Source organism: Vulpes lagopus, chromosome 9 (assembly GCF_018345385.1).
Source record: "Vulpes lagopus strain Blue_001 chromosome 9, ASM1834538v1, whole genome shotgun sequence".
NCBI classification, from domain to species: Eukaryota; Metazoa; Chordata; class Mammalia; order Carnivora; family Canidae; genus Vulpes; species Vulpes lagopus.
The window spans coordinates 43,108,933-43,127,648 of record NC_054832.1 but is presented as its reverse complement, the minus strand read 5'-3'; the positions used below and the strand labels follow the sequence as shown (position 1 = coordinate 43,127,648).

Here is an 18,716-nt window from a genome sequence, read left to right as displayed (position 1 = left end):
ACTCCTGAAGCCAATATTACACTATATGTTAACCAACCAGAATTTAAATAAAATTTGAAAAAAAAAAAAAGAAGGTCTTATGCAATCTATGGTAAAGTCAAATCCCCAGAAGGCAGCACTACCTTCGTCACTAATTTGCAAGTGGCAGCAGTAGTAGCCTGTGTCACCGTTAGGTCTTTCTTCCTGGTCGAGTGTTGTATTCATATAAGAGATACGGCTGGAAAACAAGGCTGTCATAGGGACTGGGCCTCCAATTAAAAATCAGACAACACACATCCAGCCCTGCCAGCGGTAGCAGGTCCCTGGAGAGCCTGCTGCAGGCACGGTAGCCCAGGCACTCCCTGAGGATTTGGTCCTTGCACAGTGCAAGTGGGGAGGCACACATCTCCGTGACACAGGGGCCCTGGGAACCCATGTCACCACGGAAGAGGAGCTGCTGTCTGGTGACCGCCCCTCTGCAGGCTGACCCACGGGCTCAATCTCGGAGACACCAGGCTTGCCGGGGGTGCCTATGCTGACCGCTCTTGGGGGCCCATGTGCCCCATATGTTTGCAAAGACCCCTTAGACGCTGACGGCTCTCGGGGTCCCATGCACCCCGTATATTAGACATGAAGCATCCTGGCCCCGCATGTCACCGCCCCCCCCCCCCACCCCCAAGGCCGGGTACCTAGTGCAACCGGGTCTGGGTTGACCGGACTCTGCTGTCTGGAGTGGCCGCCGCCACCACCGCCGCCTTTCTTCAGGTCCTCGGCGTCGCTATAGCGCCGGATCCAGTAATTGAGCTCCTCGCGGTCGGCCTCCTGGCAGCGCCGCAGCACCGTGAGGGAGCGCCGCGTCTTCTCCACCATGTCCATGATGCAGTTCAGCAGCTGGTGGGGAGGGGCACAAAGGGGGAACATGCAGAGGGGAGCACAGCATCAGCAACACAGCCATCCCGGGCCAGCCCTCCCACAGGTTTCAGTCTAGTATTTGCAAAGGTCAGACCTGACATGGGGAGTCCAACAGATGAGTCAAGTCAATGGCAATGTGAGTAAAAGGGGGTAGGTCTGAACATGACTCATGACTGTGACTTCGGCCCAATGCATACAGCCAAGTTTCCAATGCTAATCCCATCACTGTATAAACTAAATGGCCCAGTGCAGTAAGATGGGAACCCACTGATCTGGCTTGGAGGACTCCTTCCCCTGACCTCAAATTTCACCTAGGTTAGTGGTTTTCATATCAACAGAGAAATCAAATCCTACATGGTATTGCAAATATTTCTACTCATTACTTGATTCAAGGATAGCACAAAACATAATACTCTCAAAGCATCCCCAAATTTTCTATCTTATCGTATAACCCCACCCTATTCCAGTTGTTTCTGAAACATATTTTAACCTTAAATGATTACCAATATCTTACATGGTCAAGATGTTTCCATTCCTCTGCCCATTCTCTGTCTGTTAGTCTGTGATCAATCATTTCTTCTTGACGTGTGCCATGCAACCCTATGAATGTAGAGAAGAAGGCTGAATCACCCTACAGCATTCAAGACATAATCCATATGCACACAGGCACTTAGCAAAGACTAAACTAAATGATGCAAAAATGTACTCAATTTTGAATGAAGACATAAATCATACCCATACTCACCATTACTTAATGGGCTCTTCATAGAATGACAAAATGTGAAAACGAGGAGGAATGTTAGAGGTCATATGGTCGGAATTCTTTCTTTTACATACAAAGAAATGGGAAGTAAGGTGACACCAAGCACTGAGTCAGTTATCCCTATAATGCTCCCAAACTGGAAATATAAATATATTCTCTCTTAATAAATATGAGAAACCACATGGAGACATTAAGTAGTTTCAAAGTATGGCTTTATAGCATTCAAAATAAAGACAGCATGAATCACTGTACAAGGGCAGGAATGTGCTTTTCCAAAACAAGCATGGTAAAATGTTTCCACACTTCAGCATAGGCAAATGAACACAATCTTGCTGCATATACCTCCATGATGAAATTAGGCCATGAAGAGAGGTCTTGCATAATATGAAAGCAATATATACTCATTCGATTCACCAAAAAAAAAAAAAATTTTTTAAGATTTTATTTATTTATTCATGAGAGATACAGAGAGAGAGAGAAGCAGAGACACAGGTAGAGGGAGAAGCAGGCTCCATGCAGGGAGCCTGACGTGGGACTTGATCCCGAGTCTCCAGGATCACGCCCTGGGCCGAAGGCGGCGCTAAATCACTGAGCCACCCGGGCTGCCAAAAATTAAAAAATAAATAAATAAACTGGATACCAGTTATGAAAAATTCAACATATCAGATATAATTTTGGACAAATATCCTTTTATAAAAGATTTTAATTATTTATTTTGAGCGAGAGAGAGCAAATGGGGGGTGGGGTGGGGAAGAGGTAGGAGGAGAGAGAGACAATCTCAAGCTGAGTCCTTGCTGAGCACAGGGCCTGACACCAGCCTGGATCTCATGACCATGAATAAGATCATGACCTGAGCCAAAATCAAAATATGCTTAACTAATTGAGCCACCCAGGTGCCCCAATTTTGGACAAATATCTTCAATCCAAACCAAAAAACTGAAAATCTATCTCAATTTGTAATCTATAGCATCAATTATTGATGCTCTTTAGTATCACAGTTAAGGTACAATGTAGAAAGGGAACAGGGAAATACTTACCGAGTGAGCAACAACAGCAATAGACATGAGCAATTAGGCAAAATGCTCATCAAAATAGAAAACAAATGTGTCTCACTGAGAGAACAGAGTGCAAGGCTGTGATCAGAAATACCAGGAAACATGATGCTTGTCTTACAAATTCAGTATGGAGGAAACACCTCAGTTTCTACTACAAAGGAAAGGCACTAGAGTAGGGCAATAGTTAACATTTTAAATGATTAAAACTCCGTTTTGGTTAGTGCTTCTCACACCATTACTCTGAATAGCGAATTAAATGTGGCATGTTTTGAACTCCTAGGCACCTAGGCTCCTTCTCAAGAGGCCATCGTGTGGTTGTTGAAGGACAATAAGACTTATGAGATATGCATTTCACTTTCTGTAAAGTCAGAGTAGTTGGAGGTCCCTTCTTTCACATGATTTAGAGAAATAAAGATAATGAGCCACATGACTCTCTTTAGCCAACCATGAAAATCGATTTAATTTATAGCTGATGGAGGTGCACAAACACATGACAGCACTTTTTCAGCTGAAATAAAAACATAAATCGCTTCACATCATTCTTGCCTAATTAGACATGTTCCGAGATATATTTTTAAAGTTAAAATTGTCAATGCCACCTATTGGTAAAAAAGTAAAATTGCAAAATATGTGTTAATTTGCATAATAGAAAAGACATTGGGGGAAAGGAATATTTAGTTATTACTCTGTTTGTTGTGACTATTTCAAGTTGAAATGTTTGCAAATATGTAATTTTTGTTGACTTATTTGTTGCTTGTGATTTAGGAAATAAAAACACTACCGATGAAATGAGTCATCACAGAAAACAACCAGAGAGTGATGAAGATATAAATATGGCATCAACTTTTCACAATGGAAGCATCTTACTATTTGCTTTTAAGGACCAAGAACTCTAGAGATCTCAGAAGTTTCAAAAGTGCCCGGGTGGCTCAGTCAGTTGAGCATCTGACTCTTGATTTCAGCTCAGGTCATGATCTCAAGGTTGTGGGATCAAGCTCCACACCAGGCTCCACACTCACACACTCAGTGTGGAGTCAGCTTGAGATTCTTTCTCTCTCCCTCTATGTGACCCTCCACCTCCCCCAGCCCCCACTAGTGTGCTATAAATAAATAAATGAATAAATAACATCTTAAAAAAAAGTTTCAAAAATTCAACAGATCTAAGTCAATGATGATAGAAGCTCTAACACCTGGAGTAATATTAATGAGCCACAGGATGTCTGTGACTAATGAGATTCCAACATTTGTGGAATACTGCTAAGCTTCATCTCATTAAAGAAAAAAAAAGTACATTAGAAACATGTTTGAGCCTAAGAACTTGGTGAGAAAATACATCATTTGCTGCTTCTGAGTTCTGAAGGTCATTTGTTAGATAGAATCAAATCTTGAAAAAGGAAAAACTAAGTCAACTCAAAATTTTACACTTATTAATTTCTCTATTTCATATGCTTAAATATTCATCACCACACAATTTTCATTTACATTCATAATACCAGAGGGATGTACTAGGGGAAAATAGCTCATAATCATTAAAGAGCACATTTTCATTTGCGGGCAAATTTGACAATAATGTCGAATCCTGATTCCTGTAGTTCAGAAGATTTTAGCTAACTAGACTAAAACTCTTCAGTTTACTTATAAACTAATACTGCTGGTAAAGGTATTTTATTAAAAGATTCTAGTGAGTGTATATCTCTACATAATAGGCATTTATAAGTCATATTAGACTAAGTATACCTTTATGACAATTTTTATATTCTCAAAATGGCAGCCTGATGTAGCACCATAATTTGTTACTCATACATCAAGATTTTATTTTATGCGTACACACACTAAACTCTGCCAGACTTTAGGGATGGTTAAGTAGTTCACATATTTATAGAGATTAGCACTATTAGTTTTATAAGCTAATATAATTAAAAGGTAAGGAACGTGGTCTGAAGAAAAAAATCACATAAAACCAGTGGGTACAGATATAATTCATAAAGGGATATTTTACATTACTCGATGAAAACATAATCATTGCACATAAGCCTAATTACTTCCTTGCTGATTACTTTATAGTGCACTGGAACTAATATCTTATAAAATAGCATTTGCTGCCTAACGAAGAGGCCATTTTCTAGCACCTATAAAAGTAGGATATCTTGAATGGGTCTTACGATGACCGACTGACTCCGCTCCTATTTGAAAATGAGCAATTATGCTTTTGGAGCCTAAAGTCATAAATAAATGGCAAGGCCTTTACTTAGGAGGAGGTTGTTACCACATTTGATTTGGGGATCAAAATATCCATCCAGACTAAGAAACGACATACTCACTTTTGAGAGTTCTTGCTAAGCGAACATTAGACAGATTGGCTATTAAGAAAGCACAAGTCATAGGCTTAGCCATTTGTCTGAAACACTATATAAATGTGGCAATGAGTGCTGTGGGAAAGCTGAACTTCTGTTGGACTATCTCACAAGGGCAGCAGTCACCCCTCCCCTCGCTCTGACCCTCCTTTTCTACTTTCTGAGCATTTGGAGGGTTAAATGTAGAAAGAAAGGCAAAAAGACCCAAATATGGCAGCCCTGTTGGCTAGCAACCTAGTGAGAAAGTTTACATAAACTTCTGCTCACCATTTTCTCTCTGTGCCTAATAACACTGTGCCTGCTATTCGAGTAGTGGGTAACTAGCTGACCGTGGTTCCTAGACTTCTGTGTCCTCAGCCCTGTGTTCTAGTTTTCCACTTAGATTTCACTCCCTGCTATTTCCACCAACCCTACTAGTCAGGTAGGTCCATCAGCAATTAGCTGACTAGAGAAGCCCCCCTGGAAAGTGGTGTGGACACAGGAGATGGAAAAAGAAGAAAGGATGGACTGTTGCTCTCGGTTTATGAATAGCTCGATTCGTCAAAAATAAAGAATTAAAAGAGCCCTAATGCTATCCCCTCAACGCCTGAACTCAGGGTATCATATATTACCTTGTTCGTCTTCCCTCTTATTTTTCATGGCAGACACTTGTTCTTTAGAAGACAAGGTCTCCTAAATGGTTCACTTTAATAGTTTTATGTAAAGAAGGAATGAACACAGGCAAATGGAAACACATATTTACCTAAACTCATTCTTTCTCTGCTACTTTGATCTATTTCACAAAACTGTCAAAACTAAATTTAATCACTGTCACTTTCCAGTGAAAAAAGGACCAAATCATTCCTCAAAGAACATCTGTTGATTTAAGCCAGAGACATCATGCAGTCTCACATTTTTCAAATATGGAGTTATCGCAAAGACTAGAAAAATCAAATTGAAAAGACTACTTGAAATAAGAGTACAATGAAAGAAAATAAACATTTTAACATTTAAAAAAAATATTCGTGGCAGACAGGCTGCATATGAAATCTCTAATGTTTAAAAAAATTTTTTTAAAGCACTTTGCATTTGTTGAGGACTTTACATTAATTTAGATGCTCCCTTCCAAAATAAATAAATAAATAAATGTAGCCTGCTGTCATAAAGACTGTAAGTAATGAGAGAAAAGCATAGCTGTGAGAGAACATACTCATACTAGCCAACTGTTCTCATAAAGGAGGCCAGATAAAAGAAAATTTTTACCCCTATCACAGATTTCGAGCCTCAAGTTCAGTTGAGAAGTAATGAGTCTTCAAGCATCCAACCCTGTAAGAGGTGAACAGATCCCTTCAGTCTTACCCATAGGTCTGTTTCTGTCCCTGAGGTCCCTGTGGCTGGGGTGTCGATAGGAGTCCCTGTAGTGGTGGGCAATGGCCATATCATCCAAACGGTAATGCTGAGGTGGAGGTGGGGTGGGGTGAGGCAGGCCATTGGGCTGGTAGGATAAGCCGTTATTTGGACTGTACCGCTGGCCTGGGCTAATAGTGCATGGTCGCTTGCTTGGATGTTCTGAGTGCAAAGGCTCTCTGTCAAAGCCATTTTCTTTGGTTCTAAAGGCGGAAGAAAAAAAAAAAAAGAGTTTCATAATGTTACTCAGAATCCAGCATACTTCAGACACTCACATTTGAACTTACAATATAAACAGAGTCTTTATTTATTATTGGCCAGAAACTTTCTAAACTCAGCTTCCCAGAAGACCTGTGGGAATTCACTGAAACCCATGCTGAGGCCTAAGAAATCACAAGAGTGAGCACATGAGAAAAATGGGTCCACTCCTCATCAAACTGGCAAATATCTTTTCTGTCGTAGCTCACGTGTGGGGTTAGGTCACAAGTAAGAGGAACCTGAGATCTCCCTCTATAAGCCAGTGTATTTATTCAAAAAATGAGTACTTGATTTCCAACACATTATCCTAAAACTGAACTGCCTTTGGTGAAGATTCATCAAAGGCAGTACAGCATCAGTCTCCTGATGAATTCTTAAAGGATTCCTATTCCATTTATTCAACCTGGCATCTGACTTTCACGTCAGACAACATCCAGAGCTATGCCATCCCATACAATAGCTACGTGCGGCTGGTTAAATTTAAATGTGTGCTAACTAAAATTAAGTTCAAGATCAATTCTTTGTGAGTCACATTTCAGGTACTGGGGAGAAGGGCACAGATACAGCACATGTCCCTCGTCACAGAAAGTTCTGTTGGAAAGGGTTGATCACACTGAACTAGTGCAATAAAGCAAGGCCATGTCTGGGACTCTGATATTGTCTTTGTCACCAAGATAATTCACCAGCAGGCAGGAAGAGCTACTGGGAAGTGAACCACCTTAACATGGAGGAACTTGTCCAGAGAGCTTATGTGACCTGTCATCAGGTCTCAGGGCAGGATGGGCAGACCCTCGTTGCACCTCACAATGTGATACACAGATCTTTGAACCTGGCCTTTAGAAGGGACACGGTCTACAAATACACCCTACAAATAAACTTATCGCTGCTCCTGGATTCTCAAACAGAAATCGGGCTAAAGAAATATTTGGGGGCTGGATACACCTCTACTCTTAGGGACTGACTCAATATATTCAGTAAAATAGGAACAAATCACATTCAACATGGATAGAAATCCCAGCTCCTCCACTAACAGTTTCCTTTGTATTTGGTTCCCCTTGCAAGACCAGCACACTATCCTTAGACCAGTGATAATATCTACTTTCCCCAGGAAATTTACCCACAAGAATTTCACCAAGTCACAGTAGCTGGAGATTTCTACATGCCTTTTTGAGTTTAGCTTTGTAACAATAGCAGAGGCCTTTCAAGACACTTTTCCTGGTTTCCTAGTGTCTAGGATATTCTCTGTGTGATCACACCAGAGGGATCTGCCATGGAAACTCTCTCAACCACAGAGATATAGAGATCAGAGCAGTAAGATTCTGCTGTGAACTGCCCTGTAGGTCCCTTTAGGATAGAGCCCCGGTGACAATTCACACACACAAGCCTGAGAAGTGTAGAGGAGTTGGAGACAGAAGGCCCAAGCACAGAGGAACTAAGAGACACTCTGTAGAGTTTAATGTGAAATTAATACATGCCCGCTACTGGCTGAAGAAAGATGCACTTGTCTTATCAACAGGAGGCTGGCCGACACTGGGTCTGTTCCCCGGGAGAGAAGCAGTCAGCAGTCAAGGCTGCTCCCATCAAAGTATGTGTCTGAAACACAGGGGCTCCATAGACATTGATCATTGATATCAGACCAAAATGCCCAACGTGTCCCAGACATTCCCTAAGTGCACTTCTCTAAAATACTTTTATTTAAAAGGGAAAGGGAACATTCCAGCTATCAATTTATATCTGCAGAGTAAACTTGACATTCTAATCTGTACTTTCATACCCTATGTATTTCTGAATAAAATACTTCAATGTTCAATGCACATCACCAGCAAATATCAGTTGGAAAATTCTGAAGACTATTAGTAGCTACGAACATAAGGCTAACACAGCACCTACCTCACCGGCAGGGTGGTACAGTGGAAAGAGCACTGGACTGGGAATCAAGAGACCTGAGATCTAGTCCTGGCTCCTCCACGACTAGCTGTGTGACCTTGGGCAAGCCACTTAACCTCTCTCGGGACCTCAGTTTGCTCATCTGTAAAATGAAAGGGTTGGACTAGATCAGTGGTTTTCAAACTGTGCACCTGAGGCGCTTTATGGGATTCTGCAGGCAATGAAGAGTTTTCTTCCCCCAAACAATCAAGATTTCAAGGGCCAGAGGAACCCCCTCATTCTTATCTGTTTTACAAAGTTGGGGTCCCACCTAAGGTTCATTTTAAAGGAAAAAAAGTCTGCTGCTAAAATTGAGTTTGAAAACCACTGGACTAGATGATTTCTGAGGTCCCTCCTAGTTTGAAAACTCTGCAATTCAATTATTCTATATTTACATCTATTTTTTTTAAAGATTTTTTTAAAATTTATTTATTCATGAGAGACAGAGAGAGAGAGAGAGAGAGAGAGAGGTGGAGACACAGGCAGAGGGAGAAGCAGGCTCCATGCAGGGAGCCCGACATGGGACTCGATCCCGGATCTCCAGGATCACACCCCAGGCCGAAGGCAGCGCTAAACCACTGAGCCACCCGGGCTGCCCTATATTTACATCTAAATGGCATAGTCATGACATCAGGGTTATAATTCAGACACACAGGGCTAATGGTTCTCTGGCCAAACTGTGTCGAAGTCAACCATGTTAGCCAACAGAGACCTTCTTTGCTTGTTCTTTGCTTTGAACGATTTATTATTTGTAGCCGCTTTTTTGGGCAAAAATAGAAAATATCCTCTAAATACCATACAGCATCCCCTGTTTGCATTTATAATTTTGCAAACATCGCTGACCCAGCTGTCAAACCACCAAGTGGTTGGACACCCTCATATCAGCTATTACTTCAATGACCCATTATTGTGAAAAAAGAGGGTCCCCCCCCTGCCCTAAAACAAGGACAGTAATAACCTAAGAAGCAGGGTTAAGTCCCAAGTCTATGCTATATCATCTCTATCAGGGCCCTGCTGTCCTATCGTGGGTCCCATCGCTCTGCTAGCTATTGAAACAAGTGAAGCTCACCACCTCACAAACGTAGTTATATTTTAACAGTAAAGCATTAAAACATTCACGGCTCATAGAAACGAAGCCATGGAAGGTCTCCCTGGTGCTTTCATAAATTCACCCATGTCTGGTTGTAAGGCCAACCCTATTCAAGGGACGCATGCTCAGGAAGGGAACTAAAACATCTTAGTTGCTATTCGTCTGTCTGTCTTCTAAGAAATGCCTACAACCATCTACACCTCATGTGCCAGAGCAAATTCCAAATTAGCTGTTTTTACGCTGCCCTTGCAAAGTGCATTGGGCTAAACGAAAAACTGTCCCATTGCTTTTCATTGTCCCATGCTAGCATACTCTTGAAATAACTCAAATTTTATGTGAGTGGCAAGTCTTAACATGTCTCAGAAATTTCTGGAAGGCATTTTTCTGTTTGTTTTTTAAATTGGCCTGAGAATATTTTCTCTCCCTACCAGGAGAAATTTTCCTGAGCATAACCTAACTACTTCAACATTTAGATTCCAATCACTTCCCCCTAAAGAGTCTGATGGCCCTATTGATAAAGAACCACTCAGGACTCAGCTGTGTGACCTTGGTGAGGGTTAACCTCTGGTCTCAGTTTCCTGCCCAGTAAAATGGGATGAATGGGAAATAGTAAACATTAAAACTTAAGATACAACCTAATTTACATTTTACCCCATCTCAGGCTGCCTCAATAACAGAGGCTGTGAACTATTTTAGAAATAAAATGCATGTTTTTTAAACATTTTCCTCTACATAAAATATTTCAAAAGTCATGACTATCAGTGTGCACTGATAATCCTTATTTATATAAAACAGTGTAACATTCAAATAAATGAGGGGAAATGAAAAAAGTTATTATAAAATCATGACAATAAATGGAAAGAAAGGACCAATCCCCTATATGAATGGAATAGGTCTAATTTTTTTTAAATGCAGGGAAAATATCACTATCAAGATTGTTCTAGGGAGAGGCAAATCAGTACCACGTGATAAGCCGTTGGATGGCAAGAAAGAAACTTAGTAATTCTAATCTTACTCCCATTACAAACAAATATCTGCTTTAGGTACTCGTTTTTTTGAGGGATCACAGCTATTTCAAACAGAATATGGGCAGACTCACCTCATCTTTCTCTGGTACTTCCTGCACCTGTCAATTGTATGACCTTCTATCTAGTCACCCAAGCAGAAACTTGGAAGTCATGCTACCAGTTTCTTCTCCAAATCAAGTCCTGCCAAGGGCCTCTTAAGCAGCCCTGGCGCAGGTCCCTCGGCCCAGTCCAGGACACCTTATCTCGCTCTGTTCACATCACTGTCCCAATCGACCAGAGAGTCAGCCAGAGCCAGGGCTAAGATGCCAGCAGATTCTCACAATAAAAAGACATATATTTATTTTTGTATTTTAGAAGTCTACATTTACATCTCAGGAGGTTATAGTTCTATGTTTAAAAAGCCCAAAGAGGGACGCCTGGATGGCTCAGCAGTTGAGCATCTGCCTTGGGCTCAGGGTGTGATCCCGGAGTCCAGGGATGGAGTCCTGCATCAGGCTCCCCGCAGGGAGCCTGCTTCTCTCTGCCTCTCTCTGTAACTCTCATAAATAAACAAAATCTTTTTTAAAATTTTTAAAAAATAATAAAAAGCCCAAAGACTTTAATAACATAGTATTAAATGCATCTTCCTTCTCTTTTCTAACATGTGTGATTTCTTAAGGTTTCCATAGGCTAAGTGAATCAAAAAGGGGGTTAAAAAATCATTCCTGACATCATATTTTCAAAACACAAATCAGCAAAAGGTCTCTTCAGGAATTGTCAGGAACTAGGTAAGTTTAGACAACAATTTTACATACCACCTTCCCATTGGTGTTGAGTAAGGCATCTAAAGAAAAATCTATTACAAATTACTCGGCCTCCTTAAAATGAGACTCAAACCTCATTCTTCACGGCCTACCCTCCCCACCCGGCCCCCACCAGAGTGGTTGTCAGTGGTTTTGCCGTCTCCCTGGAGGAAGTGGCATATATGGAGACAGCGAAGAACAGAGAGCCGAATGACACTGACCCGTCACTGCTGGGTCCTAGGGAAGGACATGCCTTCTATCTCTCCGTGGCTAAAGCAGCACCCTGGAGACAGCTTCCTGAGCAGCATGCTAACACCTTCGGGAGCGAATGAGATGCAGGTGGGTGTTCGCCACTCTAGACATGGAGCTACACCACCTGGACCTTCAAGAATGACCATATGCAGGTTCACAGAGCCATCTGAGTCTCCTCTCCCGTGTCTCCTGAAGCTTGCCACCTGCTCAACTTGTTACTGGCAGTCCCCGTGCCATTCCTCATTTCTGGCCATTGCAAGGTACTCGATTTCTCCTGCTCCTGCCACCTACCTGTAATGCGCTTTCTTTTTCTAATCCATTATCTATAAGTTCCAGTTGGAAGGCTCCAGTTTTTTCTGGTCCGTGAGCCCATCCAGGCATTTCGTTCCTGGGCTACTCATGGCTATTTTCACTGTCGTGGGTGTTTGCGAGATCCATCTTTTACAACAGCAGGACGCAACAGAGTAATCAAGAAAGCAAGCAAGGGAGACTCTTGAGAGAGAGAGAGTTTGGTACACTACTGACCATGACTACATTGAGCCTAACTTTAATTTGTCCAAGTAGTGTTGCCGGCACTCTTCTGTGTGTTGTGTGTGTGTGTGCACATGTGTGTGGTAGTTTGTTCTGGTTCAGACACACCCACAGTATCTATAATGTACCATCCTATGCTTTATGGGGAATACAAAGTTGACTAAGACACAATCTATGATCTCCTGAAACCCTCACCATAAGATTATCATTTAGTACTAGACTTAAATTCTTTTTGGAAGTGTATGGGCAAGAAACCTTCATCATAAGCACAATTTAATTAGAGGTATAAGGTTTCTATACATTCACGCAGGACCTGAACTTGGCAGGTAGCAGAGAAACAGTACAAAAGTGGATTGGGACATCCAAAGGAGTAAAGATCAGTCCACAAAGCGCACTGAAAAGAACAGGGGCTATGGAGTTGGCGTCAAGTTTTGGCCCTGCTAATTGCTGGTCATATGAACTTAGGAAGCTTAACCTCTATACACCTCCATGTTTTCATCCACAAAATGAGGATGACCCCCTTAGAGCTACTAAGAGCATTATCTAAAAAAATCCACATAAAGAATCTAGCAAATATTTGGTATTTAATAGTGTAATCAGATCACTTTGTTTCCAAGGTGGGGCGTTTGGCAGCTGGTGATGCAAGATTCATAGTTATAAGATTGTGGATGCTCAAGTCGGAGAACTCAGGGTCAGAATCCCATCAGTGCCTCTTTGGAAGCCACGTGACCTCAGACACATTATCCAGCCTGCCTCTGTACGACAGAACTAGTAGAAAATAAAGTGCTATATATCCTGTAGTATGGTTTCACTTTTCACAGTTCCAGTTCCCCACGGTCAACCACAGGCCAGAAGCAGATGATCCTTCCTTCGAACGTATGGTCTGAAGGCCAAGAGTAGCCTCACGCGACATAACAATGCCCATGTCATTCATGTAACCTCCTTTCATCAGAGGCATTTTTTCACCCCACATCATCAACAAGAAGCGTGAGTACAGTACAAGAAGATATTCTGAGGGAGACCACCTAGCTTTCATTGCAGAACACTGTCATAACTATTCTACTTTATTATCGTGGTTAATAACATGATGCCTAATTTTTAAGTTAAACTTTATCATAGGTATATACATATAGAAAAAAATAGTACATATAGTGTTTGGTAGTATCTGAGGTTTTAGGTCTTGGAACGTATGCCCCACTAATTGGGGGGTGGGGGTAGACTACGCTGTATTATTAATACGTCCGTTACCTAGCATGAGGCTTGGCACATCTTCAGTGCTCAGTAAAATAGTAACCATTTTTACTGTTTTTGATTGGGAAGCCTTCGTTCAAATAGGAGACACTGCCTGAGTTAACCTGCAAAGTATGACTAGAATAATGACACCTGAGAACCAAGGAACAGAGCAGAAACCCTCAGTCAAGAGGAGAGACTAAGGCAGGAAGAGTATTCTGACCCTAGACCCTAGGAGAGTAGCAAGAAACAAGGTTTGGCAAGTTCCTGTTGAAGTTGGTGTAGAGAGACCAAAATGTCCTCTACGATCATGCCAGCCTTCTTACCATGTAAATGCAACTTAATGATATTTCACTAGAAGACTTCACCATGGATCTGAGTATATAAAAAAACAAAAAACAAACAAAGAAAAAACTATGGGAATGATTACTCACTTCATGCGACTGAAGACTGCATCAAAGATGCAACACAAAACAAGAATGCACGAATATAACAAATTCCCTCTCCTTTGTCACAAAACTGATTGCAGGAAACAATACAAATTTAATTCTGATCAGCACAGACAATTAATCCTACAAGTCCTTGTAAAGTGTACCTACCTTTTCTTGTAGAAAGACAAAAATATTGAAACCATTTATTTTACGGGAAAGGAAAAGTGGGCCCAGCAGGCTGGTGTGCACCATGGTGACACATCTTATGTTTTCAGCCAACACAGGTTCAAAATGACTGCCTTCTGACCCTCCAACCTTCAGCATTTCTTAACTTACTTACTAAGCCAGAAAACCTGGCTGACTCTGGATCCTCTGTCATTCAAAAGATTTATAAGCCCCCAGAATATTATACTATCGCATTTACCCACTTGAGCAATTACACAGCAGAAATAAATGAGGGAAAGTAAGGGGAAAAAAAGCCCCAATACCTAGTTGAGCTTTCCTTATTTAAACTGCACATTAAAACATACTTTGTGCTACTGCAAGATTTCAGATATGTAAATATGCTGGTTTTGCCCTTAAGAAGCTTCGTGACTTTAAGCAAGTTCTTTGGGCCTTTGTTCCCTTCAATGTAAAGAGAAAGGGTTGGCTTGGTAGATCCATAAGATCCCTCCCAGCTGATGAACTATATAATTCTAAAGGTCAAACCAGTCTTTTTAGAAAATAATAATTATTGAGGGAGGAGGAAATACATATTAATGCAACTACGAGGCCCACATAATAAGGTCTAGATGTGTTAAGCTGAGAACAATTTGAAGCACAGTTATATTAAAATGCTGATATATGGAATAAAAGAATTCATATTTAACACTGATCATTTGAAATAGTAAGGGGTGGAGGGAGAAACAGGATTACCCATACAAAACCAAAGCCCATTCAGTTTGATTTCTTTTTTTTTTTTTTTTTTTAGTTTGATTTCTTAAACAAGAAAGATGTTCTGAGTCAGAAAATCAGCATTAACAGATACAAACACAATGTTAAAAATGAACCATAACAAAAGGCTGCAGCATCAAAGCTGTGAGCAAAGACAGCAGTGATGATTAACACAAGTTTTTTCACCTTAATAATTTTTATGCATTCTGTAGTCTCAAAAGAATGCAGCCTTGTCTAGTTGCCTTTCCCCTCCTCCCTCCATGTGAAAGTGGGTCTTCATGACTATCATGGCGAGAAGTTTTAAAAAGCGCTCTTCACTTCTAGTCTTATCTTTGAAAGCGGTCACTTCATTTAATCAGTGGCAGGAAGGTTCCTAACCCCGTTGTCAGCTTCTCCCAACACTGGATGACAAAATAAAGGTCTACTCTAACCAATCAACTCTTAAATATTAACAAAAAGTAGAAATCAGAATTTTCTATTTACTTTCCTTAGCATTTTAGATTAAAAAATAGCATAATTTCAAAATGAAAATTGTCCTTTTTTAAATCGGATTCTACAATATTCTCCCACAGACCTACAAATTTAGTAGAGTTGTTCAGAAACTTACCCTGGAGATGTTTTAAAAAGAAAGTAGAATAAATTTCACTGTTCCATACAAGAAAAAAAAATGATTTCATAGATTTCCCCAGAGTATTCATTTTTCTGTAAATAACAATAATGCTTTAAAAAAAAAAAAGAAGAAACATAACCAGTGGCAATCGTATTTAAGGATGAGAAGAAACTTAAATTCGCCAAAACCCATCCCCGAAACACATGATGACTGTTTAGTAGATTAAATCTGCAATCGTCACAGAATTTAAGCCCCCAACGTTGTAAACAAAATATAGAGCGCTCTTTTGTTCGTGACATGTCATGAACAAATTACCAAAATGTGTTTTCTCCTCAGGTGTCAGTTTTTCCCTCTTTCAGTGACTGATGGTTCCCAGTGTTATTACAGAAACAGATTGATCTTTTTAATGAGCCAGTTTAATAGACTCCAAAATCTCACCGTGGCTGCTCATCCATGTCAGACCATATGCACCAACAAAACATTCAGTAAAACAAAAAAAGCTCTGCTGTCAGACAGCTCCATACTCTATAAAATTTCATATAGTAGATCTGGATATACAGATAAATAACCAGAGAAGAGGAAAATGCATATGCAAACAAGATGCAGAAAATATATGCAAAAAAATACTGTAGAGACCCATATTTTCTTGGCTCTGATCATATTCCCACAAGATACAAATGTATTTACACAACATATTCTCATTACCCGTCCTCCCAACTCTAAGGAAATCCATTTGCCATCCTTCCATTAAAACACACACTTCAGGGTTCCACTCAAAAAAGAATGTTCCAGCCAAAGAGCAACTGTGTGAATTCTGGACGCCAGCAACTGCCTCTGAACAACCGAAGGGGGAATAAGACTGGAGGCTCTTTTAAGAAAGTTGTGTACGATCAAATGCAAACATCTATGAACACGCAGCGACAGACCACCAGAACAAAAATGCTGATTATCTGCAGAATTCATGGGAAGTTTCCATATCAGTGTCAGCACAGGGCTCAAGGCTCACCTCAGCACCGTCCTAGCAAAGTGTGCATGCACAACACCTTCAAGTGTAAAACACTGGGAAAGAAAAGCAGTGGAGAAACGGCTGGGGATACAGAGAAAGGAATGACACGGCTTGGTCTGTTACTTAGCAGTTGGGGCTTCTAGAACAGGTCGCTTCCACTTCCAATTTTGCCTATAGGATTATCTTTACTTTCATCACAGCTATCTAAAGCTTTCCTTGGGATCCTAGCCTTCCCCCAAACAAATGTTTTCTTCCCAACTGTCCATCCAGGCTCTCTCTAATTCGTTTATATTATCCTTGAGAAAGAGAGCCCGCGACATCTCCCTACATGCACATGGTACTCATTTCCTGCAGGGTAAAGGGGTTAGAATCGGACAGCAAGGCACGCTGGGAATCATCTATCCTTGGGCTGCTTCTTGGTGTTCAGCATCCTGTGGACACGCCACTCAGACACCTGGATTAAGCAGTTGCCTTTTGAAAGCTTAAGTACTAAATGCTTAAGTATGACTAAGGAAAAAATGGTTCATGAAAAACGAGAAAGCAGCTCTGCTGGCAGGTCGTATTTGGAGGTGCGTGGACGGCATGTCAGAAGTAAACTAATGTTTAACTTTTTGCTTTAGGATTTTCAACGACCTAAAGGTCCTATGTCAAGAGGAGAAAACTTCTAGAGACTGTAGCATAAAAACTGCTTAAGAGAGGATTATGTAATAACTGTATGTAAACTGGCTGGCTTTTAATAACATTCTGATTTGCAAGCAGCTAATACATTGAAGGAGAGCTAAGTCGGTCACAGATAGATGTCTCTGAGTAGCTCCAAGGATTGTAAGCTCCTATGAATCTGGAACATAACTGTGACAGAATGTTAACCTCTCAGAGGCTGTTACACTCATGCCTGGTGAAGTGCAGGCAGAGAGAGCGGATAAGGAGAGAAAAGAAACAAAGCATGTGACAAACACACTTCTGGACATGGTTTCATTTCAACCCAGTTCCGTACTTTTGCAAATACTATTCAATACTATGCATTCGATACTACGCTGCCAAGAAGACTTCACAGTTCTGGATTAGAAAATATCTTTATGTGACGATGAGGTGCTCAAGAGAATTATTTTAATAGGAAATTTCACAACTACGCCTCATTCTACAACTACTCTGTAGGGCTGAATAGAGAAAGGGCTTTATTTTACATTTCTCAGAATTCTCCGTTTTGACAGCAGGGTGCCTGCTGGAATGAATATTGCCTGATAAATTGTTCAACAACAACAAAAAAAATGCTATCTATTAATCCTACTACTTAATGCTTATCTTCACTTAGCCCATCTAGCTTCCCAGAAGTTTTCTCTGAACTCCTACGGACCCCACTTAAAGAGCTACTGCACTGTGTTCATTGAGCAACACCTAAAGGCCAGCCTTCAAAACCAACATGCTCTGAGAAAGCCTGGAACGGCAAATCTCCTAACACGGGAGGGGTAAAATACGTGGTTGGGTCGGATCATATAACAAATGAGAATTTTAATCTGGACTGTGTGTCCAGGAGCCATCAGTGGCCCTCGGCCCGTCTGAAGATTATTCATCACCTTTCCCATTAAAGGTGGCAAAGCTGGACCTGCACAGAAGCCAAAATGGCACAGGCCAGAGTCCTCCCTCTGTAACGCCCCAGGCTGGCGTGGGCGTGCAGACTCTGGCTACTGCTCCTCTGCAAGAGGTGTCCCTGGCCCAGCAGCTCACATGGGACGTGACACGGGTCTTCGCAGCAGGGGAGGAAAAGGTCCCCATTAGTCCCAGGCCCTCCCCGCCTCTCACCTGTCTGGAGTTCGCCTCTTCCCGTTTTCGTTCACATCGAGAAGCAGCTCTGAGGAGTCAACAGGTGAGGTGGTGCTGGCATCCAGAAGCAGCTGTTCATGCTGGGCGAGGTACTGGGCAGGGTTCTGTTTGGCCAGCCTTGCGCAGTGGAGGAGCTCGCGCTGCAGCAGGGGCAGGTTGGCCTGTGGGGGCAGGACGGGAATGAGAGGGCAACCGACCCGAAGGCTCCTTGGACCCAGGGGATGGAGTCCACTGCTCAAACAGTGGTGGAGCGCACGAGCCAGTGGTGAGCATGCCATCAAGTGCACGCAAGAAGTCTAAGTCCCAGGCACAGTTCTCAGGGGTGGGCTACCCTGGAGGTGAGGTGTAAGCCACCTTACCCATCCATCC

General features: G+C 41.6%; 1 protein-coding gene across 1 annotated transcript in view; it reads right to left on the bottom strand.

Moving 5' to 3' along the window:
- RUNX1T1 (RUNX1 partner transcriptional co-repressor 1) overlaps nucleotides 1–18,716 on the bottom strand; it is a 136,634-nt gene that overhangs the window by 25,922 nt on the left and 91,996 nt on the right. The window contains 4 exon segments of the mRNA XM_041768614.1: nucleotides 669–870; nucleotides 1,406–1,491; nucleotides 6,402–6,652; nucleotides 18,327–18,508. Coding sequence (XP_041624548.1) covers nucleotides 669–870; nucleotides 1,406–1,491; nucleotides 6,402–6,652; nucleotides 18,327–18,508 — 721 coding nt within the window.